Genomic DNA, 27456 nt, shown 5'->3' with positions numbered 1-27456 from the left:
TCAGCCAAGAACACCCCTGATCCTGTGCTCGTAATCAATCCAGAGACTGTGTGAAATGGTCAGCTGGGGGTTCGTCTCTTCTACCTCTGTCAGCAGCATCTGAATTTCCTCATCATATGAAGATTTATTCAGGCTGGGGAAATACAAAAAAAAAAAAAAAGAGTTTTCTTGACTTGACCCATGATTGTTGGTCTCTCTACACCCCAGTGGCTACTTCCTCTCCACTCTTTCCTAGAAATGGCTGGGAGAGTTGTACTGACTGTGCAAAGAATGCACGAAACTTTCCTAGAGACTAGGAAAGTGAGGAAGAGGGATGTGAACCATTTTGTTTATCCTCTGCAGGTCATCGGGGTCCTGGCAAACGGAAGGTATTCAAATATTCATTCTACGGACATCAGCTACACACACTCTAAATGCAAACATAATGTTCCAAACAATATTAACTGCTACTCTCGAGAAAATGTACTTCTGGGTCAAGACTCCGCTCAGTCCTTTACGGAACCCCTTCCAGCTCTGAGTTGGGGTTACATCTTTGCGGGCAAGGTAAGTAGGAGATGGTGTTTATAGGAAAGCAGTCATTCTTGCCTGGGGGTGATTTTGCCTCTCAGGGGACATTTGACAATGCCAGGAGCCTTTAAAACAATTTCAGGGAATAGATGTGATAGGCATTCTTTTTAAAAGTTAGTTAATTAAAATTTCATTGAGTTATAATTGACATACAACATTGTGTTAGGTTAAGGTGTGCAATGCATTGGTTTGATACATTTACATATTGCAAAATGATTACCGCCATAGCGTTAACTAACACCTCTATCGTATTGCACAATCTCTCTCTTTTGATTGAACAATTAAAATCTTGCCTGTCAGCAATTTTGAAGTTTTTTGTTTTGTTTTGTTTTGTTTTTATTGGCCGCGTGGCTTGCAGGATCTCGGTTCCCCGACCAGGGATTGAACCAGTGAAAGCACAGAGTCCTAACCACTAGACCACCAGGGAAGTCCCTGAAGTTTCCATTTTTGATCATCATGACTGGAGGGTGGTGTCCCGGGGAATGGAGCGTGTGGGCAGAGACCAGAGATGCTACCCAACCTCCTGTGATGCACAGGACAGCTTCATATAGCAAAGAAATCTCCAGCCCAAATGTGAACCATGCCCACGCTGGGCAAACCTACGGCAGTCTAACCTCCCTCTGAGGTCACTCACCACCAGGGGAAACAATGTCCACTCACCCAAGCATCTGCAGGCCACATTCCAGACTGATCAAGGCTTCACACAGCACCACCGCCCCATCACGGTCCAAGCTAATCCATTCCAAGTTCATGCACCTCAGTGATTTGCAGAGAGTGAAAGCCAAGGCCAGGTCCTCACAACAGGCAGAGGTGAGCTCACACATCTCCAACCTGCACGGGGAAACACCACCTCGAAATGCAGATTCCACGCCTCTGAGAGGAGACTTTACAATCTAGACAGGTCCTTCTCCACTGGGGCACATGTGGCAGTGTCTGGAGACATCTGACACACATGAGGAGTGCTACTAGCATCTCGTGGGTGGAGAGAGGCCAGAGATGCAGCTAAACATCCCACAATGCACAGGACAGCCCGCTTCCCCACACAGCAAAGAACCACCCCGTCCCAGATATCCGCCGTGCCAAGCGTAAGCAAACCCTGGTTTCACGGCTGGCATTTGACTTATCACATTGTTCCAGACACACTTGTTTTTAAACATGCTTCCCCTTCGTCCCTTTAATCCTCTAGCTTTTCCTCGTCTTGAAGTAGGTAAGCTTTCCCAACATCAGTGGACACTCACCCAAGAGTCTCTAATTTACACTTAGGATGCTTCAAAGCTTCACATAACTGTTTGACACCAGCATCATATATCTTATTGTTCCCTAGTTTCAGGGTTTTTAGTTTTTCACTGTGAATAAGAACAGCAGCAAGGTCCACACAGCAAACAGAGGTGAAGTAACAGCCTATCAACCTGGAGGGGAAAAAAATACACAAAATTCTCCTAGACACACAAATATATACGATCATGAGGTCCAATCTGGAATGGCTTCACTTATGTTCACTTATTCCTGTAAAGGTAGAAATACTCAAGTACTCCTGAGATGATGATGATGGTAGAGATGAAACAACTTCTCCATTTCTCCACTCTCTTCACTCTGCCCAACACCCTGGGCTCTCTGCAGTTCTCCTGCGCTGCCTGGTCTCTCCCCCCAGGGCCTCTGCTCTTGCTGGTTGTAAAGCTCCTGGTCCAAATATCAGCGGGGCTACCCCCTTACTCCCTCCGAGTCTCTGTACAAATGTCACCTCGCCGAGGACTTCACTGAATATTTCATATTATATCTCCTATGAATCTCCTGCCCCCAAGCTCATGATGTAGAGCTTCCATATGACCCAGCAATCCCACTCCTGGGCTTATATCTGGAGAAAACCATAGTTCAAAAAGATACATGCAACCCTATGTTCTTCGCAGCAACATGGATGGACCTAGAGATTGTCATACTGAGTGAAGTAAGTCAGACAGAGAAAGACAAATAGCATATGATAGCGCTTATATGTGGAATCTCAAAAAAGGGTATAAATGAACTTATCTACAAAACAGAAATAGAGTTACAGTTGTAGAAAACAAACTTATGGTTACCAGGGGGGAAAGAGGGGTGAGGGATAAATTGGGAGATTGGGATTGACATATACACACTACTATATATAAAGTAGATAACTAATAAGGACCTACTGTCTAGCATAGGACCTCTACTCAATACTCTGTAATGACCTCTATGGGAATAGAATATAAAAAAGAGTGGATATATGTGTATGTGTCACTGATTCACTTTGCTGTACAGCGGAAACTAGCACAACATTGTAAATCAACTCTACTCCGATAAAAATTAATTTAAAAGAGTCAATAGTGCTGATTGAGAAACCATGATAGACGCACACATGCACACATACTGGCAACTTCACACTCACAGGTGTGTGTGTGCACGTGTGTGTGTGTGTATCTACGTGTGTGCATGCCACTGCATGGAAACAGGGATGACGGAGGGTTTCATTTACCGATTTACCTTATCTGCCCGGTAAAAGGAATGATTGATTCTCATGTTGTGTCTGTCATTCATGGTGTGCTTCGATGGGCCAGCCATTGATAATAGTACTTTATGTGCATTATTCCCAGTGGTTGCCTCCATCTTTTTTTTTTTTTAATTGAGGTATAGTTGTTTTACAGTGTTAGTTTTTACTGTACAGAGAAGTGGAGTTCTCTGTGCTCTACAGCAGGTTCTCATTAGTTATCTATTTTATACATAGTAGTGTGTATATGTCAATCCCAATCTCCCAGCTCATCCCACCACCCCACCTCCATCTTTTGAGGTGGGAACTATAATTATCCTCATGTTACACTTGGGGAGAGGTGAGGAACCCTCACAAGTTCACACAGCTAGTTTAGGGCACTTGGGACTCCATTTCCAGTCTTTCCAAGGACAGAGACCCAACTCCAGAGTAGCAGGTCCTACCAAGTCCTGACAAGCCCTATAGTCAAGACACACACGCATCAGTGAGCCCCAGAAGTATCACGTGGGGTAAACATGTAGCTTAGTTTTTTTTTTTTTTCTTCAGCAGACTCTATGCTTTTCCCCCCTTCCTGTTTCCTTCCCAGGATGCCAACAGCCAAAAAGGAAACGCTGACATTCAAGCAAATCACAGCCAGACCTACCACAACTCCTGTAGGTTGCAGTTTGGGTGCTTCAGTGATTCACATAGAGTTATCACTCCATCATCTTCCAGGAAATTTAGCCCCAGATCGAGAAAAGACAGGGATTTGTTGCACGGAAGGACTTGGGAGATGTAGTCGCAGGCTACAGAGGTGAGGCAACAGTACATCAATCTGCAAAGACACACATACTTCATCCGTCAAGCTACTTAAGCTCTACAGGGTAATATTTTCATGAAACTCCATGTAAAAACTTTCTTGTACTCCGTGGTCACTTAGAAAAATAGGAGGATTAAAATGTGCAGCAGGTGTGGAAATACAGAAGGATGTGGACCACAGGGTCCCAAACTGGGGAACGGAATCTCGGATCCCAGTTCCAACTCAGATCACCCCCAGCTGGATGAACTTGGACAAAATCATCCCTTCTCTGTGACACAGTGTGCTTATTTATAATAGCTGGACAACATCTTATTTCACATTTTTCTTTTAAAATGTTATTTTTAAAAATTTGTGGTTATGAGTTCTTGTCTACTCACTATTGGGAATTTAGAAAATAAAGAGAAGCATACGATACAAGTTGCAACCGGGCAGATCAAGACTGAATGTGACCTCTGAATATAGTTGGTTTAGCTGACATTTCATGTGGAATTCTACACTTCTAGCTATCACACACAAGCCAGATACCTGGGACTCCACAGCAGATGGTTACATGGCAAATAACAGGTGGAAGGGATCCGAAACCCACCTTGGGTGGGGCAGGCACGGTCGAGTTCACCTCTCTCCCCCAGCTCCCCCATCCACCCACCGACTTCCGTTACCTCCCTGGCCCCTTCAGGGGCATCTCAGAATGTCACCTTTGGCAAGAATGCTCAAGTCTTTGATTAGCAAACACTACTCACTCATGGTGGGTTTTCCCTTTCAGTTTTTGAATTTTTGAAATCAGACAATAGGCAACTGATTCATACTTTTTTTGATGAAATATGCTTTCTCCAACATTTAAAAAAAACTAAGACTTTAATGGTTGCATAATATAATATCTGATGGTTCCATGACCCTACAATTATACATTCCCTGAATCTCTGCATTTGTATTTTTATACTTTCTGCCATTTTAAGTTATACGGAATTAACACCTTGCATCAAAAAATTTTGGAAGTTCTGAGGTTTATTATTAATAGACTTTTCATTTGTTTCTTGATTTATTAGCCAACTTACTTTGCAAAAAAAAACTTAGTGCTTTCGATCATACTATAAATTTGCCTATTTTGCAGAATTCTGGCCAAGTGGAATATATTTTTTAAATTTGTACTTTTGTTTAAAAGGGTATTAAACATTTAAATATTAAAAATATTAACTACTAAAAATAGGTTGAACATTAGGGGATTGGGGTAAGGGCTATAAGAGAATTTTTGTGCTATTTTTCCAACTTTTCTGAAAGTCTAGTTTTTATTTTGAAACTAGCTCAAAATAAAAAGTTTTAAAAAAATGGGTTGAACATTTTTTTCTTTTAAAATTACTAGTGACCTTCTTGCATCTTTAGTAGTCTTTCATTTTTAAGGAATAAAGATTCAAGTTTAAAAACAAAAAAAAAGTTAAACGATGTATTTTAAAGAACTCTTAGATAAACACAGCCCGTTTAAGTGACCAGTTATTCAATACACTTTAATTCTACTTATTGTATAACATCATGCAGGATTTAATAGCCAAATCCTTTCATCTTCCAATATGTCATTTCTTTTGTACCTCTAAAGATTTTTTGGTCTAATCTTTATAGTGCAGAGTTTTTTCCTTATTTTTTTAATAGTTTGGTTTTAATGTTTAATGTTCCTGGACCTTATTTTAGTTTTGATTTTCTTTTACAGTCTAAAAAGTCATCTCAGTAATAATATTCTCACCTTCTACGGTAAATACCACTTTGGGTGTGTATGTAATACACAGGTCTATATACACATACACACCTATGCATGCACATACACACAAATAAAAGTTTTGTTTCTAGACTACTTACTCGCTTCCATAGACTTGGGTGTTCTTGCACCTGTCCCCTACTTTAAGGCATTTTTTTATTTAGCACTAAGTTTCTCCTGTGGCCTCACTGGGTAAATAGAAAACCCTTTCTCTTGCCCCTAACAAGGAAGCAGTTTGTTTTATATCTTAGCAACAAGAAAGAAGTGGAGACATGGTTCCCAGCGATAACCTAGAACCTATGCAACCCCACACCGGCAAGTAATCAAGTGAATTCCTTTTTCTTCATTATTTATACTGTCCCCCTCCCCAGCCCCCAGTACACCTACAGAGACATCGTCCTTCTTCATGATAACCAAGATTTATTGGGCTCCAAATTAGATGCCAGGCATCTAAGGGTTAGTCTTACATCTCTTGAATTCAACCTCATGGCTCCTCTGTGGGGCAAATCTTTGTATCTGCTCCATTTTGCTGGACCGTTCGGGGTCCATGGCGATGCTCTGCCATCTCCCCCCTCCCCCAGGGCTCTCCTCCCCCATGCTGACTCACAGCAGTGCCTCCAGGGCACAGGCTGGATCCTTCAGGGCGTCACACAACACCCTCACTCCTTCGTCCTTCAGGGGATTATCTACCAAGGAGAGAAGCTTCAGCTTCTTGTTATGGACGAGAACAGAGGCGATGTCTTCGCAGGCTTCATCCGTGATGTCACATTTTCCCAACCTACATGAGAGACACGTGTGGTGGGATGGTGTATGCACAACCGACCCTGGACCACATCCTGGCTTCTAATCCCGCACCTGGCAGTTCCAGACTCTGTGAAAGCACGAATGTCATTATATGACTTTCCTCACGAATCCCTTATTGCTTTAGGAAAGCAGTAAGTTAGGAAAACGTCTGAGCCCGTGCTTCTCAACAATGTTTTGGACACAGCAAAGAATGATCTGGACCTCAATAAGTCTGATTATCTGATTATTTATCATCAGTCGTTATAAGGTTGAGAAACCCTGGTCTGAGCCTTAATGCAGCTCAAAAGAACATCTCATGGGCTAGAGCAGGCTTCTCAACCTCAGCACTGTTGACATTGTGGGCTAGATCATTCCTTATCGTGGGGGCTTCCTGTGTGTTGTAGGATGTTGAAGAGCGTCCCTGACCTCTACCCACCAGATGTCTAGAGCATCCTTCCCATGTAATCATGACCATCAAAACTGTCTCCACAATTAACAAACACTAGTGACCTAATCATTTAGAACAATTTCTTCCCTAAAGTGCTTCTTCCATTAGCTTACCCCTCTTCTGTTTCAGCAAAGTGAGTTCAACTTTCTTTCCTATTGCAATAGTCTTAACTCCTTCCTACTGCAAAATCTTTTATTAATTAAAAAAAAAATTTTTGATGTGGACCATCTTTAAAGTCTTTATTGAATCTGTTACAATATTGCCCCTGTTTTTTATGTTTTTTTGGCTTTTTGGAGCAAGGCATGTGGGATCTTAGCTCCCCGACTAGGGATCGAACCCACACCCCCCGCATTGGAAGGCGAAGTCTCAACCACTGGACCGCCAGGGAAGTCCCGCGATAATCTTAAATGAAATCTTCCTTGCTATTTAAAAAAAAAAAAAAGTCTCTAGATATGGACACCTCCTAACAGAGGATGAAATATCCTCTGTTGAGAATTATTGGGCTGGAGAGAACCTGATTTTGAGGACTTCCCACTCCCAATACCAAACTGAAGTCAAGAGCACAGCTGGTCTGCCCCAAAGAAGCAAAGATTCTACCTATAAACTGTGTACAACTGACTCCTGGTTTCCTAGATCTGTTACCCAAGTCTTATGCTACCATGTAAAATGAAACACTCTATGCCAATGGCATAATGTGAAACAGGGCAAATACTAAGGAATTTTGTAAGCTCCCCCTGAGTGGAGAGAGCTAGTGTAGAAGAAAAGAATTGTTATGATACGGAAACAGCTAGAATGATAAATAAGGTCAATAGCAAGCCTGTATGTTCAAACAACTCTTATGCATGGACCTTGTCTCTCCTGATGAATCTTGACAGGTGAAATTAACCAAGTGTATGTGATCTATCTATCACATTACTGGTGGAGAGAAGAGTGTATTCTCTTGGTCGGTTTAATGAGTTGTTTTTGTTTATTGCTACTTCTATTACTCCCCTTTGTTCTTCCTGCTGAAAAACGGATTGAGCCTGTTTAAGAAATCACCCAATGATGCTAAGGGCATCCCAGATAATTTTCAAGAGGAAGAAATGACTTTGGGCAAATCGCTTTCCCTCCAGCCTCAACGTTATCATCTGCCAGATTACAAAATCACACTTGTGATCATCCATAAGCTTTCTCATTTTAAGTTTCTCTGACTATCTTCAGGAAAAAGAAATTGGAGTTATGGTTTTGGTATGGTCGGTTGACAGCAGAGCCAAGGAGAATCAGATAAGGTGTCCATGAGAAGTAATTCAAGTGAGTACCAAAGAAGGGAAAGACAGGACAGACCTTCTGAGAGAAAGCCTTGCCCTTTAGAATCCATCCATCCTCATCTTACTAGGAGGTCTACCGATACCAAGATGGAAGTGGTGAAATAAGTAAAAGACAAAGACAGGAAAGAAAATGGGCATATTCGAACTGCAAAGTTCACATTGGAAAAAAAATATATCGTGGACAACCCCGAGACTTACAGCAGTGCTTCTATGTTACACACTGGGTGTTTCAGCGTCTCACACAGCTGCTTGACGTCCATATAGGAGAGGCCAGTGCCATAGAGGTTCAGGTATTTCAAATGAGGGTTATGAAGAATGGCCTTAAAGAAGTCTAGGCTATTTGCAAGTTTCGAAGCAAAGTTATACCTGCAAAAGATGAGGAAATACGGTAACTCATTCAATGAAGTCCAAGCACAAAGCAAAATACCTGTTGCACAATTCTTCCTACTTTCCATGCTTAAGCTCCCCAAATTTTTTTTTGGATATCTGGTTACTGCTGCCTATAAATTCTCTCTCAGATCTTCAGACGCCAGATGCTTAGATGTCGCCTGTTTCTGCGAAGTCCTTCCACTTCTGAATACTACCACAGATATTATAAGGGAAGAGAATCAAACTTACCCCATATTAACCTCTAAGCACCATGAGGGGAGAAATACCATGTTTGTACCTCCTTGCATCCTAGGCCTGGCTCGGTGCTTCGCATCCAATAGAGACACACATATTTGAATTACTGTGTTCCAAGCCAGACTCTTCCCCAAGGAAAGGCTCCACTCCTGTTTAAAAACTGAGATTGTTTTTAAAAGGAGACAATTTTTAAAAGCTAAAATAAAATAAATAAAAAGGAGGCAATATATTGGGTCGGCCAAAAAGTTTGCTTGGGTTTTCTGTAAGATGTCCATCAACAGAGGAGTGGATAAAGAAGATGTGGTACATGTATACAATGGGATATTCCTCAGCCATAAAAAGGAACAAAATAGGGGACTTCCCTGGTGGCGCAGTGGTTAAGAATCCACCTGCCAATGCAGGGGACACGAGTTCGAGCCCTGGTCCGGAAAGATCCCACATGCCGCGGAGCAATTAAGCCAGGGCACCACAACTACTGAGCCTGCGCTCTAGAGCCCGTGAGCCACAACTACTGAGCCTGTGCACCACAACTACTGAAGCCCACTTGCCTAGAGCCCGTGCTCCGCAACAAGAGAAGCCACCGCAATGAGAAGTCCGCGCACCGCAAAGAAGAGTAGCCCCCGCTCGCCACAACTAGAGAAAGCCCGTGCGCAACAACAAAGACCCAACGCGGCCATAAATAAATAAATAAATAAATAAATTTATTTTTTTTTAAAAGGAACAAAATAGTGCCATTTGCAGAGACGTGGATAGACCTAGAGACAGTCATACAGAGTGAAGTCAGTCAGAGAAAGAAAAACAAATATTGTATAATATCACTTATATGTGGAATCTAGAAAAATGGTACAGATTAACCTATTTGCAAGGCAGAAATAGAGACAGAGATGTAGAGAACAAACATGGTTACCAAGGGGGGAAGTGGGGGTGGGATGAATTGGGAGATTGGGATTGACATATATACACTAATATGTATAAAATAGATAACTAATAAGAACCTGCTGTATAACACAGGGAACTCTACCCAGTGCTCTGTGATGAGCTAAATGGGAAGGAAATCCAAAAAAGAGGGGATATATGTATACGTATAGCTGATTCACTTTGCTGTGCGGTAGAAACTAACACAACATTGTAAAGCAACTATACTCCAATATAAATTTTAAAAAATAAATAAATAGAATTACTAGTAGCTAAAAATAGAAAGTAAAAACTTGGGTTGAATTTATATTGAACATATGATCTTACTATTGAAATTCATACTGGAATAAAATTTCTGAGTTTAAAAAAAACAGATTTTTTTTAAAGGAGACAATTTTTAAAAGTTAAAATAAAAAATAAAATAAATAAAAAGGAGACAATATATTGGGTCAGCCAAAAAGTTCGTTCAGGTTTTCTGTAAGATGTTACGGGAACACCCAAACGAAATTTTTAACCAACCCAATATGTCATGGTTCAAGACTCAGGCTCCTGAGATAGAGAAAACTGCATTAGAATACTTGCTTTTCTCCTGGATATTTTGCAAGGTTGGGCAAATTAACTTAATGGTGGAGTTTCTTCATGAAACAAGTAGACAGGGTCATGATGGTTAAGAAATTACAATTTATTATAGTGCCTAGAACATGATCAGGCTTTGAGTTTTTAGTTTAGTTTTGTTTTTTTTTAAGATTTTTTTTGGATGTGGACCATTTTTTTTTCATTATTTTTTATTTGCACTTACTTTATTGATTTACTTATATATTTTTTCACCCATTTGTTTAGTAGGTTGTTTATTATTATCTTTTTTTAACATCTTTATTGGAGTATAATTGCTTTACAATGGTGTGTTAGTTTCTGCTTTATAACAAAGTGAATCAGTTATACATATACATATGTTCCCATATCTCTTCCCTCTGCGTCTCCCTCCCTCCCACCCTCCCTATCCCACATTTGTTACAATATTCCTTCTTTTTTATGTTTTGGTTTTTTGGCCGTGAGACATGTGGGACCTTAGCTCCCTGACCAGGGATCGAACCTGCACCCACACCCGCTTCACTGGAAGAAGTCTTAACCACTGGACTGCCAGGGAAGTCCCAGGTTTTGATTTTTTTTAATAACATATATTAAATGTATAATATATATATATATACTTTTTATAAATTTATATATGATTTATAAATACATGCCACACAGTGTGGCTCTCGGTGTCATGACTTAAGTGTACCCTGAATTCTCCCCTCCTAATCGACTTTGAGAAATAACAAAGTAAATATTCTGCCATGTTCAAACACTAAAATGTGAATTATGCATTGGCCAGAAATAAAAGACAGATGTGAGGGACACCACAGCCTGGAAGACTTGTGGGAATTCCTGGCAGAGTGATGCCCTAAACGTATGAGCAGTACCCAAGGCACTTCCTGCCCAGAGATGGATGGAGCCCAGGACAGCAGGGTGGGACTTGTAGGGATTTGAGGGAGGGGGTCAGTACAGTCAGGAGAAGACAGGCTGGCCCAGCGAACAAGGAGAAGTGCTACCACGGAAAGACAGGGAATGCCCTTGATATGCTGGCGACACCTGTGAGAAATGGGGGCGTCAGCAGGTCCTCTGAGCCACCTCACCACTGAACACACCGTGATCCACAGCCCGGGCAGCTGCAGTGGACTCCAGCACCAGGCTGGCAGTAAGCGCTGAGTCGGCAAACGGTGGGAAAACAATCACAAGGGTGAACATCTAATCAATAATTGTCACCATCTACATCACCAGCACGGATCATTAACCTCTTGGAAAGGAGACAGACTAAAATGGAAGTGTTGACAGTAATGCAGTTTGTTGGGGTTTTTTTGCTTTCCTTAGAGTTAAGGAAAAAGTTAACAAAGCAAAAAGGGGGGTAAGAAGGGGAGGAATAAATGGGAAGATTGGGACTGACACACACACACTACTATATATAAAACAGATAACTAATAAGGACCTACCGTCTAGCACAGGGATCTCTACTCAATACTCTGTAATGGCCTATATGGGAAAAGAATCTAAAAAAAAGTGGATATATGTATATATATAACTGGTTCACTTTGCTGTACACCTGAAACTAATACAACACTGTAAATCAACTACATGCCAATAAAAATTTTTTAAAAAAAGCAAGAAGAACAGGATCTCAACCATCAGCAACTTATAATGTTGGTGAACTAAGAACCATGCATCCTTGGAGCCAGGCTGATGGGTTCAACTCCTGGCTCCCCCCCTTGCCAATCTGTGTGACCTTGGGCATGTTTCTGAATCCTCCCAGGTGGTGGTTTTCTAGTGTGTACCAGGAGGTACTGAGACTGCCCACCTCATTAAGTAATTAAAGGCATATAATGAGCTAATACTGTGAAATACCTGTAATAGTTGCCGGACGTGGTGAGTGCTATAGTGAGAGCTAAGTGGACATTTAATCTCTTTGCCTGAGATTTAAAGAGCTCTTATTTTTATGGAGTAAGTGAATCAAACAATGGTTAGTGTAAAAACCTGATGCAATGAATAATCATTGATACAAAAATATTTGATAAGCTTGTTAATCTTTTCTTCACATTTTGTGTCCTAACTCTATAAAAATCTTAAGTTTATCTTGATGATGTTAAAAGGGATGGTTTCAAGTTTTACCTCCCTACTGTAACAGAGATAAGCAATCCTGATAGTTTTCCTAAACTTAAACACAAGCCTTCCCCCAAATTATTTTCTTTATTAATCATTTGTCAGTTCTAAGACTGAAAGGGCCCCAGTGAGAGCCAGTAAAGTTAGGTTAAACAAAATTCCCACAGGGACCCATAATATTGAAATTTGTAAACTATTAGGGATAAAGAAGAAAACTAAGCACTACCAAAACCGAGGATTTTTTTTTAAAAGGTGATCTATAACTGAAGAATGGAAATGATCAATCTCTACATCTGCGAGTGAAATAATTCAGAGAAAGACACTATATGATCTCACTTCTATATGGGATCTTAGAAAAACACTAAACATAAATATTTGGTGGTTGCCAGAGATTGTGGGTTGGGAGGGTGAAATGGTAGAAAGTGGTCAAAAGTTATAAACTTCCAGTTATAAGATAAATAAGTCCTGGGGGTCTAATGGTGACTATTGTTAACAACACCGTATTATATATTTGAAAGTTCCTAAGAGAGTAGATCTTAAAAGTTCTCATCCCAAGGGAAAAAAAAAAATTGTAACTACATATGTAGGGCAATACATGTTAACTAAATAAACTTCTTGTGGTGATCACTGCAATATATACATGTATCAAATCATCACATTGTACCCCTAAAATGAATACAATGTTCTATGTCAATTACACCTTGATAAAAACTGGGAAAAAATCTACATCTGCAAAGCTGAATTTAAGGAAATTCCCTGGCGGTCCAGTGGTTAGGACTCTGTGCTTTCACTGACGAGGGTCTGGGTTCTATCCCTGGTTGGGGAACTAAAATCTCACAAGCCATATGGTGTGCCCCCCACAAAAAATTGTTTTTTTAAAAGAGCTGATAGTGGGAAGCAGCTGCATTGCACGGGGAGATCAGCTCGGTGCTTTGTGACCACCTAGAGGGGTGGGATAGGGAGGGTGGGAGGGAGATGCAAGAGGGAGCGATATGGGGATATAGGTATACCTATAGCTGATGCACTTTGTTATAGAGCAGCAACTAACAACATTGTAAAGCAATTATACTCCAATAAAGATGTTCCAAAAAAAGCTGAATTTAAGAAATAAATCAATAGAATTCAAAGAAACAAGGAAAAAAAGGTTTAATATTCAACATGTATTCTCATCATTAAAGGATACAGTTGCAAGGGAGATGTTTTTAGACTCAAGTTTACTCAAACTTTTGACTCAAATTTGCTCCCGGTAGAGACTCTTGGAAAAGCTCTTGGTATAGTGACATAGGATGAACAATGAATTCAGCTGGAAACAATGAGTCACAGAAGCAAGAATAAGCTAAGAAACTAGCAAATGTGTCTAAAAGAGGCACACACTTTTCAGTAACAACCTGATACCACATGGTATCTACGTGGGAGGTAGATGGTACAAGGTGGGAAGTGGGTAGCAAAAGAAAGGAAAGGCATACCAAGGGTGCTCCAGGTGAAAGATAGAGCTACTTACTAACTCAAGATCTTCTCACTTCAAAGAGCAATCCTTAATCTCTGCGATCACGCCAAACTACCTGTTCATTCTCTTCGCTGGACAAATACTTAAGTTGCAACTAGATGCCAGGGTGCTGGGTGTATATAGACACGAATATGACAGTCCAGGACCCAGAACCCAGAGCTTACCTTCTGCTTGGAGGCAATTACAACAGAAGAGTGGCAATTTCATAACTGATACTGAAATCAAACATAGGATGAGGTTCTAGAGTGGCTGGGCTGGGGGTCCGGGCTGCTTAACTGGGGGGAGGGGTGGTCAGAGAAGGCATTTGGAAGAGCTTGCCTGGTGAAAGTCTAGGGAAAGACTGACCGGAAAGGACAGCAGCTGGAACAGACGTTCTGAGTCAGGAATGAGCTCGGTCAGGGGTTTGAAAGAAAGTTAAGGTCCGTGGGCCACAGCATATGATGGGGAAGCAGGTGAAGGATAAACCGGAGAGAAGGAAGGGAAAAGCTCAGATTCTGAATATTATCCTAATGATGGGAAATCATGAAAAAGACTTCGAGGCATAATTTATTATTTAAAAAAAATTTCTCCACCTCCTAGAGTAATGAAAATAAAAACAAAAATATACAAATGGGATCTAATTAAACTTGAAAGCTTTTGCCCAGCAAAGGAAACCATAAACAGAAAGACAACCCTCAGAATGGGAGAAAATATTTGCAAATGAAGCAACCAACACAGGATTAATCTGCAAAATATACAAACAGCTATACAGCTCAATATCAAAAAAACAAACCACCCAATCAAAAAATGGGCAGAAGATCTAAATAGACATTTCTCCAAAGAAGGCATACAGATGGCCAAGAAACACACGAAAAGATGCTCAACATCACTAATTATTAGAGAAATGCAAATCAAAACTACAATGAGGTATCACCTTACACCAGTCAGAATGGCCATCATCAAAAAATCTACAAACAATAAATGCTGGAGAGGGTGTGGAGAAAAGGGAACCCTCTTGCACTGTTGGTGGGAATGTAAATTGGTACAGCCACTATGGAGAACAGTATGGAGGTTTCTTAAAAAACTAAAAATAGAACTACCATATGATCCAGCAATCCTACTCCAAGGCATATACCTGGAGAAAACCATAATTCAAAAAGATACATGCACCCCAATGTTCATTTCAGCACTATTTACAATAGCCTGGACATGGAAGCAACCAAAATGTTGATTGAAAGAGGAATGGATAAAGAAGACGTGGTACATATATACAATGGAATATTACTCAGCCATAAAAAAGAACAAAATAATGTCATTTGCAGCAACATGGATGGACCTAGAGATAGTCATACTGAGTGAAGTAAGTCAGACACAGAAAGACAAATATCATATGATATCACTTATATGGGGAATCTTAAAAAAATGATACAAATGAACTTATTTACAAAACAGAAACACAGACTTAGAGAATGAATTTATGGTTACCGGGGGGAAATGTGGGAGTGAGAGATAGATTGGGAGTTTGGGATTGACATGTACACACTACTATGTGTAAAATAGATAACTAATAAGGACCTACTGTATAGCACAGGGAACTCTACTCAATACTCTGTAATGGCCTATATGGGAAAAGAATCTAAAACAAGAGTGGATACATGTATATGTATAACTGATTCACTTTGCAGTACACCTGAAACTAACACAGCATTGTGGGTTAACTATACCCCAATAAAAATTTTTTAAAACAAAATCTGGTTTGTCTATGGAAAAATGTTTTGACAGAAGGCAAAACAGGATCCAAGGAACAGAGATGGAGGCTGTTAGGAGTAGCAATTCCAGGGGAGTGATGATGGTTTCTGGAAGAAGAGTGGTGGTATGTAGAGATGCAGAAGTGGACTGACTCCCTGGCTCAGGTCGGGGTTGTGACCCAAGGATTCACAGAAAGATTGGTAGGTTCCCCAATACTACCACTGCCAACATTCCCTAAACCCTAAGCTTAGAGAAGGATTGGAACTGAAGTGGAGGGAATGACCCCAGGCCTCTTGTTCTGTATTCAGCTAAGCAATTACACTTTCATTTTATTTTTTTCTTTATTTTTTTTAATGAATTTTCATTGGAGTATAGCTGCTTTACAATGTTGTGTTAGTTTCTGCTGTACAGCAAAGTGAATCAGAGATACATATACATATACCCACTCTTTTTTAGATTTCCTTTCCATTTAGGTCACCACAGAGCAGAGTTCCCTGTGCTACACAGCAGGTTCTCATTAGTTATCTGTTTTATACATAGTAATGTATATATGTCAATCCCAATCTCCCAGTTTGTCCCACCCCACCGTCCCCCCTTGGTAACCATAAGTTTGTTCTCTACATCTGTGACTCTATTTCTGCTTTGCAAATAAGTTCATCTGTACCATTTTCCTCTTTTTAATGATTTCCTTGTTTTAAATTAACGTTTATTTACTTTGGCTGCACCGCGCAGCATGTGGGATCTTAGTTCCCCAACCAGAGATCGAACCCTCGCCCCCTGCAGTGGAAGTGTGGAGTCTTAACCACTGGAGCACCAGAGAAGTCCCAACACTTACACTTTTTAAAAATCTCATGTGCAAAAAAGAAAAGGAATAATAGTTCCCGATTCTAAGACATATGGCTGGACACCTTGGGGGGATAAATGACTACATTTACCATCTCTATCTCATCTGGCCAGTTACAAATGAGCCTAATGATTCTTACTAGACACTGAGCTAAAGAACTCTAGATATGATAACAACGACTGATTTCCATGCACACTGTGAAGAGGAACTGTTTTCCTCATTTTGCAACCTCAAGTTCCTGGGACGGACGTGCACATTTTAACTCATACCTTCACCCAGGTGTCTTGGATACCTGTTCTCCTTTATGCGGTCATCCACCTCATCTAAAATCAATGACAGATCTCTCAATTGTGAGACCACTGGTCCTCATTTTTCAATAAAATGTATATACTGAGCTCACTTATTAGCTTTATCTTTCACCGAGTTTTCAGAAGACTTTAAAAAAACAAGAGTGCGGTGAGGTCTATTTTTTACTCTCCATGCAGGATCTAGAGCAGTTCATTTATGAGTCAGTTTCTTTATGTGAAATGAATAAACCATTTCCAGAATGCAAGCAACCCTTCATTCATTCGACATCAGTTTGACAAGCGCCTGCAAAGCTCTGTATTTTGCTGGCCGGAGATATGGGGGTAAACAAGGGAGATGTCTTTTCTCTCCTCATGGGGGTTAGTCAGAGAAACACTGTGTCCCAAGACCTCTCCCAGCTTTGGTGACTTCCTAGGCTCACAAGTTCTGGTACATAGCCAAGAAGTGACATTTAAGGTGAAGGAGGAGTTAAATTTAACTTGAAAGTGACAAGCTTGTGGGATTGAAGACAACAGGATGGCCCAGAGCAAACCAAGGTAATCAAAGTATCAGAGAAGGCCATCCTCAAAAAGTCTACAAACAATAAATGCTGGAGAGGGTGTGGAGAGAAGGGAACCCTCCTGCACTGTTGGTGGGAATGTAAATTGGTACAGCCACTATGGAGAACAGTATGGAGGTTCCTTAAAAAACTAAAAATAGAGCTACCATATGACCCAGCAGTCCCACTCCTGGGCATATATTTGGAGAAAAACATAATTCGAAAAGATACATGCACCCCAATGTTCACAGCAGCACTATTTACAATAGCCAAGACATGGAAGCAACCTAAATGTCTATCAACAGAGGAATGGATAAAGAAGATGTGGAACACATATACAGTGGAATATTCCTCAGCCATAAAAAAGAATGAAATAATGCCATTTGCAGCAACATGGATGGACCTAGAGATGATCATACTAAGTGAAGTAAGTCAGACAGAGAAAGACAAATATTATATGTGGAATCTTAAAAAAATGATACAAATGAACTTATTTACAAAACAGAAACAGACTCACAGATTTCGAAAACAAACTTTTGGTTACCAAAGGGGAAAGGTGGTGGGGGGAGGGATAAATTAAGAGTTTGGGATTAACATATACACACTACTATATATAAAATAGATAACCAACAAGGACCTACTCTATAGCACAGGGAAATCTACTCAGTATTCTGTAATAATCTATATGGGAAAAGAATCTGAAAAAGAATGACTATATGTATATGTATAACTGAATGATATGTATAACTGAATGACTTTGCTGTACACCTGAAACTAACAAAACATTGTGAATCAACTATACTCAAATATAAAATAAAAATTAAATTTAAAAAATTTACATAGAAAAAAAAAGTATTTCTGTACATAAATGCAGTCTCTCCACTAGAGAAACACCTCTTTTCCCTGACTACCTACCTTTAATAAAAAGCATTCTTTTTACGCTAAAAAAAAAAAAAAGTATCAGATGTGTTGCTCCAAGGACAATGGTGCTTCAAGGACAAAGCATGACGCTGTCTGAAAAAGTTTCAGCATTACACCCCCTACTGGACTCTTAATCGTCCTCCCCACCATGTTGCGATGGTTACGAAATTCCTGAGCCCACCTGGGTGACGCCCACCTGGGCAACAGGACCTGTCCCAAACAAGGAAAGGCATCTGGCCTGTCCCACTCCCACCCTATAGAAGGAAGCTATATGAGCCTCGACCAATCAGTAAACGAAATTTTCACCTCGGACCATTCCTTTGTTTTCTGGCTATAAAAACTGATCAATAGCACATGTTCGGGCTCGACTCTCCCAGACAACTGGGAAGTCCGCCTGCTGTTCTGGTAGTGACCCTTCCCTCTAATAAGTTCTGTCTTCTTTACATTCTGCCTTGTGTCTGGACATTCTTTTCCAACCCGCTTTGGACCACGACATCAGAGAAGGGCTGTGAGCTTCTCTATGCTTCTGGTACATGTTTTGTAAAAAGGTGATGACAAGATTGTTATGAGGGTTAAAAGACAAAGGAGAAGATGCATATTAAGCGACCATCTCTGTGCCAAAGAAGTGTTCTATACATGTTACCTATTCTCTGTGCTATTCTTATTTTTCTCTTTTACGAACTTAAGGCTCTTTTCCCACCTGTCCTCAGCACCCTCCTCCTGCGTTACCTGGGAAACATCTATTCTCAGTCCATCAGCATCCAAGCAAACATCACCAACTACCAAGACTGTTCCCTCTTAGGTTCCCCAAGCAAGTTTTATTGTACACGTCACTATAGTTAAAACATTTGGTACAGAGAAACTGAAACGCGGGCCGCAGTTCAAACACATCCCTGCACCAAAACACATGCAGTCTTGTAACCCAAAGGAAAAACCGATTTCCCCGAAATGCCGATTCTGCTTCTTAAACAAACTTAAGATTTCTCAGAGTCAGCATGAACTTGCAACTCCCCAGCTAACTGGCTGTGCACAAGTGAGCTGATGCCATGGGAAGGAAGGTATAGTTCTAGGGACCACTCACAGCAGAAAAAAAATGTCCTTTCTCATCCAGGCTTTGTAACCTGAGCTGTAGCTGCTGGGAACTGAGCTTCTTGGCCACGTTCAGTTTTAAAGTCTCCCTGTTTGTCCACAGTTTGTGTCTCACTCAGTAAAACATTTGAATCAAGGAAAGCACTCAGCATTTTCTTTTGAAACACTGGATTGTAGCTTGGGTTTTCAAAAGAAGCCAGAGTAGAAAGAATGACACCCTGCTATTGACTTAAAGAATAGGTGAAGATCCGACTTACACGAACTTCTGGAGTTTACAGACAGGCTGAGCCAGCGTCCTGCAGAGAATCGCCAGGGAGGCCTCGTCGAACTGACAGTTGTCCAAATCTAACATCTGGAAGTTCTCGCTGGCAGTAAATGCTGAGCAGAGATCCCGCCAGAGGGAGAGCTTCTCGATGGTACTACAGGAAGACAAACACCGTGATTCTCCAGTGGCTCAATTCAACTAGTTCCTTAAAAAGCTAAGAACAGAGCTAGCATGTGATCCAGCAATCCCACTCCTGGGCATATATCTGGAGAAAACCATGGTTCAAAAGGACACAGGCACCCCAGTGTTCATTGCAGCAATGTTTACAATAGCCAGGACGTGGAAGAAACCTAGATGTCCATTGACAGATGAACGGATAAAGAAGATGTGGTCCAGGGACTTCCCTGGTGGCCCAGTGGGTAAGAATCTGCACCTCCAATGCAGGGCGCTCAGGTTCAATCCCTGGTCGAGGAACTAGATCCCACATGCATGCCACAACTAAGAGTTTGATGCTGCAACTAAGACTCCACATGCCAAAACTAAGAAGCCCACAGGCCGCAACTAAAGATCCTGCATGCCTCAACTAAACATGCCACAATGAAGATCTCATGCGCCACAACTAAGACCTGGCACAGCCTAAATAAATAAATAAATATTTTTTTTAAAAGCTGTTCATATTAAACAAAAAAAAAAGATGTGGTCCATATATACAATGGAATATTACTCAGCCATAAAAAAGAATGAAATAATACCATTTGCAGCCACATGGATGGACCTAGAGATGATCATACTAAGTGAAGTAAGTCAAAGAAAGACAAATATCATATGATATCACCTATATGCAGAATCTTTAAAAAATGATACAAATGAACTTATTACAAAACAGAAACAGAAAAAAAACAAACAGAAACAGACTCAACAGGCTTAGAAAACGAACTTATGGTCACCAAAGGGGAAAGGTGGGGAGGGGATAAAGTAGGAGTTTGGGACTGACATACACACACTACTATATATAAAATAGATAACCAATAAGGACCTACTGTATAGCACAGGGAACTCTGCTCAATATTCTGTAATAACCTAAATGGGAAAAGAATTTGAAAAAGAATAGATACATGTATATGTATAACTGAATCGCTTTGCTGTACACCTGAAACTAACACCGTTGTTAATCAACTATACTCCAATACAAAATAAAATTTTTTTAAAAAAGAGAATGCAGGTAAAAAACCCCAAAAAAGACATTTTCAACACAGGAGAACACCATTCCCAGAGGCCCTCAAAGCTGACAGTCAAGTCTGAACAGGGAGAGGAGCAGTCAGGTGCACTGAGTCAACATGCATGGTGGTCAAAGAAGTGAGCCATGAGGCCAGGGCGACCAGGATCAAGCCCCATCTGAAACATTTGTGGGTTATGTGACGCTGAGCAAGCGTTCAACCTCATTCTGCCTCTGTTTCCTCCTCTTTGGGGTGACAACACTCAATTGTTATGTGGACAAAGGTTGATATTTGGTGACCCATCAGCAACCAAGGAACTGTGTCCAAAAACATGACCGTACAGGTAGATGTAAAATAAATAAGTCTCAGAGATGTAAAGACCACAGTTAATAATACCAAATTGCATATTTGAAAGCTTCTAAGAGAGTAGATCTCTCTCTCTTGCTGTTCTGCATGACTTTTTTTCAGTTTGTTGAACTACAATTGATTTACAATATGATATTGATGTCAGGTGTACAACATAGTGCTTTGATATTTTTATAGGTTATATACTATACTAAATTAGGATGAAATATTGACTTATTCCCTGCATTGTAGATTACATCCGTGTGACTTCTTTATTTCATAATGGCTAATTAATACCTCTTTGTCCCTTTTACCTATTTTGTCCCTCCCCCTCTCCCTCCTCCTCTCCCCTGTGGGAACTGTTTGTTCTCTGTATCTATACTGTTTCTGTTTTCTTATGTTTGCTCATTTGTTTTGTCTTGAATCGATTCCACATGTAAGTGAAAAGGTACAGCATTTGTCTTTCTCTCTCTGACTTATTTCACTAAGCTTAATACCCTCCAGATCCATCCATGTTGTCAAAAATGACAAGATTTCATTCTTTTTTATGGCTGAGTAATATTCCATATATCTAACAATATCTATATATATCACATCTTGTTATCCATTCATCTGTTGATGGACACTTAGGTTCCTTCCATAACTTGGCTATTATAAACAAGGCTGCTATGAACATTGGGGTGTATATAAAAGTCCTCATCAGTGGAAAAAAATTCTGTAACTATGTATGGTGACAGATGCAACTAGACTTACTATGGTGATCATTCCACAGTATATACAAATATTGAAAATTATGTAGTACACCTGAAACTAATATAATGTTGTATGTTAATTATACTTTTTGTCTCTTTGGCCATGCCATGCAGCAATGTGGGATCTTAGTTCACCAACCAGGGATCAAACCCATGCCCCTGCAGTGGAAGCACAGAGTCTTAACCACTGGACCGCCAGGGAATTATACTTTAAATAAAAAAAAAAAAAAAAAAGACCATGAAAGGGGGTATGTATTTGAGAGCTGAAGTGTGAGCTGGTAGCCTGAGCCTGATGAAAGAATACAAGCTAAAATCAGCAAAGAGAAAAGACACATGGGCAAAATCCAGAGGAAACTAGGCATAAGCTTCCGAGCATCCCTTCCCAGTGGATTCACCAGGATATGCTAAAATGCTATGGGAAGGGGAAAAAAGAAGCATAGTCCTGGCAACAATAAAAACTGCTTACCTTTCAACTTGACATTGGCCCTATGAAGACATTTGCCCCTGATTATACAGACGGAAATACTTAAGAAACACAGTTCATGGCCACACAGCTAGCAAATGGCAGTACAAGAATTCAAATCAATGCCTTTCTGACTGCAAAAGCCATGTTTTTAAGTACAAAAATCCAATGATTTATGAAATACCCATTAGGGGTTGGAGCAAGCTAAATATAAATATGGTGTGGGTGTAGGTTAGAGGGAGGGAATTCATAGACAGACTCACTTTGAGATGGATCCAGATTCATCTGAAAAGACATTTTCTATACACAGGTGAAATTTCTGCAGACTTTGGCAATGTTTCAGACAGAATGCAGATACTGTCAATTCTTCAATGGTACCAATATAAATGTCAATTTCTTTGAAGAAATTCATCACTTGGATTACAAATTCTTGGTCCTGGGTCTCAAACAAACAATTGAACAATTCCTGGAAGCTCACCACGATCTCATTGGGGTCACATTGACTTAAAGTTTCAAGGCTTTGGGTTATTTCCTGCTTTATGTCTGTGGACAGTGGAAAACCAAAAGATGTCTCCAGCATGTTTGTTATTTTTTCAGTTGAAAATGCAAACAGGAATATCCCCATCCAGGACAAGCGGGAATAGGCTTCGCTCATGGCTGCTGTGACAAGCTGGGTCACCTTTCCAATGACTGGGTGAGGATGGTCCTTGGGTCGTTTGAACAGATAGAACAGGGCGGCACAAAATTCTTGGATACACGTATGGATGAAGGTCAAGCAGTTGCCGCTCCTTTGAAGAAGTCTCATGTCCACCCACATCAAGGTGTCGGATTCAGACACCCCATTTCTCCTGAGATCCCCAGGGCAAAACAGAAACGTGCGAGCCCACATTCCCTCTGCAGCCAAGGAACACAGGCTTTGTAGTCGGGTTCTGTTCTGCTTAGGTGGACAATTCCCACTTGCTGCTTTGAATACGTTTGTCAAGAAGGACACATACAAACAAGTGATGCTTTCGGAGGCAATCTCCAGGTCTTCTCCTTTCTCCAGCTGCCACTTCAAGCAAGTACAAACCAACCAGCAAACAAAGGGACTTTTGCACAAGACAAACAGCGGTCTCTTCTCTCTCACGAAACTGAAGGCTCTGGAGGATTTATTCTTCTCACGGAAGTAATGGGAGAAATACAGCTTCCTTTGGCGTTCAGAGAATCCCGGGAGAAATATGCATTTTGTCTGACACAACAAGAAATAATTTTTTTTCACACCCATCTTTCCTAGGGCGATAAGCAGAGAGGATTCTGGGAGCATCTGTTTGTGCAGCAAACTGCTCAGGACTATCTGCGTTGGCCGTTGCTGTTTCCAGTCACCGCACAGGTCAGCGTCAAGCGTCAAGTCAAATTTCAGTTCCTCCAAGCCATCCAGGATGAACAGGATTCTCTCTGGCTGGGAAAAAATGTCTTCGATGGGCTCTGAAGACTCAGGCCAGTCCCTGGAGATGAGCTCCACTAGGCTCGTGTCTGTGATACTGTTCATTTCACTGCCTTTGAGGAAGAAGACAAACGAGAACCTGTCCCTCCACAGGTTTCCCTCCGCCCATTCCAGCATCGCTTTCCTCAAAAGGGTTGTTTTTCCAACTCCTTCAGGACCTTGCAAGATCACAGTGGGTGAGGGATTTCCAGGCTTGTCCGCAGGAAGGTAGACAGCATTCAGTTGTTCATATTCATTCTTTGTGGTTTCTTTGTAGAAATCCTCAGGAACTTGAAGGCAGGTCTCCTTTTCCCATATGACTCGGAATTTTTTCTTCATGTGGTTTCTATATGGGTTTAGCTTATCTGAGTTAACAGGGACAGAATACAAGACAATTAAAAAATACACTCCAGGGCTTCCCTGGTGGCGCAGTGGTTAAGAATCCGCCTGCCAATGCAGGGGACACGGGTTTGAGCCCTAGTCCGGGAAGATCCCACATGCCGCACAGCAACTAAGCCCGTGTGCCACAACTACTGAACCCACGTGCCACAACTACTGAAGCCCACGCACCTAGAGCCCGTGCTCCACAACAAGAGAAGCCACCGCAATGAGAAGCCCATGCACCACAATGAAGAGTAGCCCTCGCTCACCGCAACTAGAGAAAAGCCCACGCGCAGCAACGAAGACCCAACGCAGCCAAAAATAAAATAAATTTAAATAAATTTTAAAAATAAAATAAAATAAACATATGCATGTATGTACATGCTCGGCCATGAAAATAAACAGTAACTCAAAGTCCTTATTAAAAAAAAAATACACTCCATCTTTGGGACTCAGAATGACCCCTACAGATTTACTCAGACACACGTGCAAAGACTGATGTATATGCCCACATGGGACCAGGCTCATGAACTCAGTATTGTTGAGACCAAAATCTATCTGAATTCATGTCCGTGGAAACACCTGATCAAGACTGGAAGCCCATCTCAGAGGTACAGGCTACACAAAGTGTGAATACTTGGTGATTACATTTCAAACTAGAAGAGGGGTGCTAGCTCCCCAGTCAAGAATTCATAAGCACTACTATTTATTTACTGACGGCCAGCCAGGAATCGGGGCTGAGAAAGTTGTCACTGGTACTTCATCTTCCATCTCTTCAACAACCCATTAAGATTCATTCTATGCCCACTTTACAGAAAAGTGTTGAGAGTTTATGTGACTTGGCTAATTTGGTTAATGAACAGATATTAGGGTCAGGTATTTGTCTCAGTTGTCTGACTTGAAATCATAAGGTCTAGACTATTTCTGTTAAGACCATGCTGATTGCAAGTTAATTTCAGAAATGCACCCTTGAACCGTCATTCTTTCAACCCGCCCTTATTATGTACCTTCCATGTTCAAGGCTATGCACTAGGGGAGATAAACAAATTACAAATATAGACAAGGACCATACCCTGCATTGAAGAAATATGAACTACAGTAGGTGAGGCCTTTCTGCATGTCTTCTGAGCAAAGGGCATTGCTAGTTTTGTTTAAGTATGTGTGACTAGGAAAAGAGCCTTGGAAAGTAGGGAGCCTTTCTCTCTCTGAGACAGAGGAAGATTTGTTTATAAAAATGGGTGATTTCAGGGAGGGGGAGGGATAAATTAGGAGTTTGGGGTTAACATATATACACTGCTATGTATAAAATAAATAACCAGCAAGGACCTACTGTATAGTACTGGAAACTATACTCAATATTTTGTAATAACCTATAAGGGAAAAGAATATGAAAAAGAATATATATATGTGTATGTATATATATATCTATCTATATATATATATATATATATGAATGACTGAATCACTTTGCTGTACACCTGAAACTAACACAACATTATAAATCAACTATACTTCAATTTAAAAAAATCATAATAAAGCCATGAAAACAGATGAGAGAGAGAATCTTGAGAGCAGAAATATAAAATATATAGAAATGCCAGGAGAGCTTCTATGGTCATGAACTCCAGTTTGAGGTGAAACACTCAAAAATAACTAAGAACATATATAAAGAGAAAAAAATTTAATGGATGATTTGTCTCATATTTTGTCACTTTTTATTTGCCAGGATTTACAACTCAACTGATCTTATTTTCTGAGGGGAGACAAAACGGTGTATTGACCCAAAGGAGGATATCAAGCAATCAATGAGCCAAAAATAATTGGTTTGGGTCAGCTCTGTCCCTTTTGGAAAAGTCATCTAACATGAGGAGACACCGTTTGATCTGCATTTTTTTCACTTGTAAACCTCAGAGTCGTGGTAAGAATGAAAAGACATTATGCATAAAAAGTTCTTCCGATAGCACCAGGGGCATATGTTCTCTATAATTATTTCCTCATCTTAGGACTCTGCCCAGTCTCTTGTGCAGGTCTGGTCAAAAAGATGTGACCTACATGGGGAAGGAATCTAAAAAAGAGGGGATATGTGTATATATTACTGATTCACTTTGCTGTACAGCAGAAACTAACACAACATTGTAAATCAACTATACTCCAATAAAAAAATGTTTGAATAAATTTTTTAAAAAAGGATGGGCAACAACCATAATGGAATTCCATCTCAGCAGTCCTGGTTGTGCAGACACTAAGTCCCAGGTCATCTCCTGGAATAGCATTGACTCATCTTGGAACAGAAAAATGGGGAGCAGACACTTAGATGAACGATTTGTCTCAGGACACTACTCATCCACAGTCCATCACTGGCCCATGAATGACCAGAGTTGGCTTGCAATTCTTCTACTATTCCAAGCGTCCTACTGACCTATACACATTCTCAACTGATGGAGGCATGGCCACTAACACAATAACAATGTGACCTTCATTATTAGAAGCTCCCAGGAAACCAACCTTCCCCCAAGGGTCCCTGCGCTGCATCCCTTTCATGACACTTACGTCTGATCTCGTCCCGAGCCTTCGTCCAGAGATCTCCCCGGTTGATCAGTAGAAAGAGACTCAGGGTCACATCCCATGCCAGTTTTCCTGGGTAATGTTTGCTCAACAGCTTTGATAGATTTTCTCGTGAAGCCTTCTTTAGCTCGGTCCACGGGATTGGCTTGAGTTCGAATTTCAGAGGTTCTTGCTTGAGCAGCTCCTTAAATTTCCAGAACTCTTCCTTTTTGAGCTCCTCCAGGTACCACAACAAACCAAAGTCAGAAAAAAAAGATTCAGCCATCTCGTCCCAGGATTGTGGAGCTTGGACTTCTCCAGTGGGGTGCAGGGGGGGGGGGAGGATCCTCAAAAACAAGGACTAAGTGATACCTGGGGAAGAATGATGTCATTATGGAGTTAAATCTCAGCAGGGTAAAGGGGCTTAAAATGATGGATATCATCCATTTCTTGTTTAAAACTTATCTTCCCAGCTTCACTTGGGGAAGGTACCCCATCCTTTCTCAACATTCCAAAATCATGTATGTGAATTCAGTGCTAGCAACTAAAAATGTGGTTTATACTAAATCAAATGTCAGGGAGCATTCTAACTACCTAAAATCATAATAAAGCTTTGAGGTTTATCAGTGTGGCCAGGCAAGGAAAAATTAGGGTATTTCTAACCTTGTGTCCCTACTGTGTATTGCGGGCACTTCTGAGAAGAATTG

The 27456-nt window shown here is 40.8% G+C and overlaps 1 protein-coding gene across 1 annotated transcript; it reads right to left on the bottom strand.

Moving 5' to 3' along the window:
* On the bottom strand, positions 1–27035 carry NLRP9 (NLR family pyrin domain containing 9). The gene is made up of 9 exons (XM_061172533.1): positions 26756–27035; positions 22626–24189; positions 19578–19739; positions 8353–8520; positions 6224–6394; positions 3714–3884; positions 1806–1976; positions 1228–1398; positions 1–133 (listed from the first exon to the last, which is right to left on the bottom strand). Exons 1-9 carry the CDS (start codon positions 27033–27035, stop codon positions 1–3), a joined length of 2991 nt encoding a protein of 996 aa, XP_061028516.1.
* Positions 27036–27456: the final 421 nt, after the last annotated feature.

Source organism: Eubalaena glacialis, chromosome 18 (genome assembly GCF_028564815.1).
Source record: "Eubalaena glacialis isolate mEubGla1 chromosome 18, mEubGla1.1.hap2.+ XY, whole genome shotgun sequence".
Classification (NCBI taxonomy): domain Eukaryota; kingdom Metazoa; phylum Chordata; class Mammalia; order Artiodactyla; family Balaenidae; genus Eubalaena; species Eubalaena glacialis.
This window is presented reverse-complemented; position numbering and strand designations above follow the sequence as displayed.

What these genes read in the sequence shown, in the direction of transcription:
- NLRP9 (XM_061172533.1), bottom strand. Translation starts at nt 27,035, where the DNA reads ATGGCTGAATCTTTTTTTTCTGACTTTGGTTTGTTGTGGTACCTGGAG. An exon ending in TGTAACATAGAAGCACTGCT is followed by an intron (nt 6,395 to 8,352) that starts GTAAGTCTCGGG and finishes TCTCTCATGTAG; the next exon opens with GTTGGGAAAATGTGACATCA. An exon ending in TGTGCCCTGGAGGCACTGCT is followed by an intron (nt 3,885 to 6,223) that starts GTGAGTCAGCAT and finishes GTGTCTTTGCAG; the next exon opens with ATTGATGTACTGTTGCCTCA.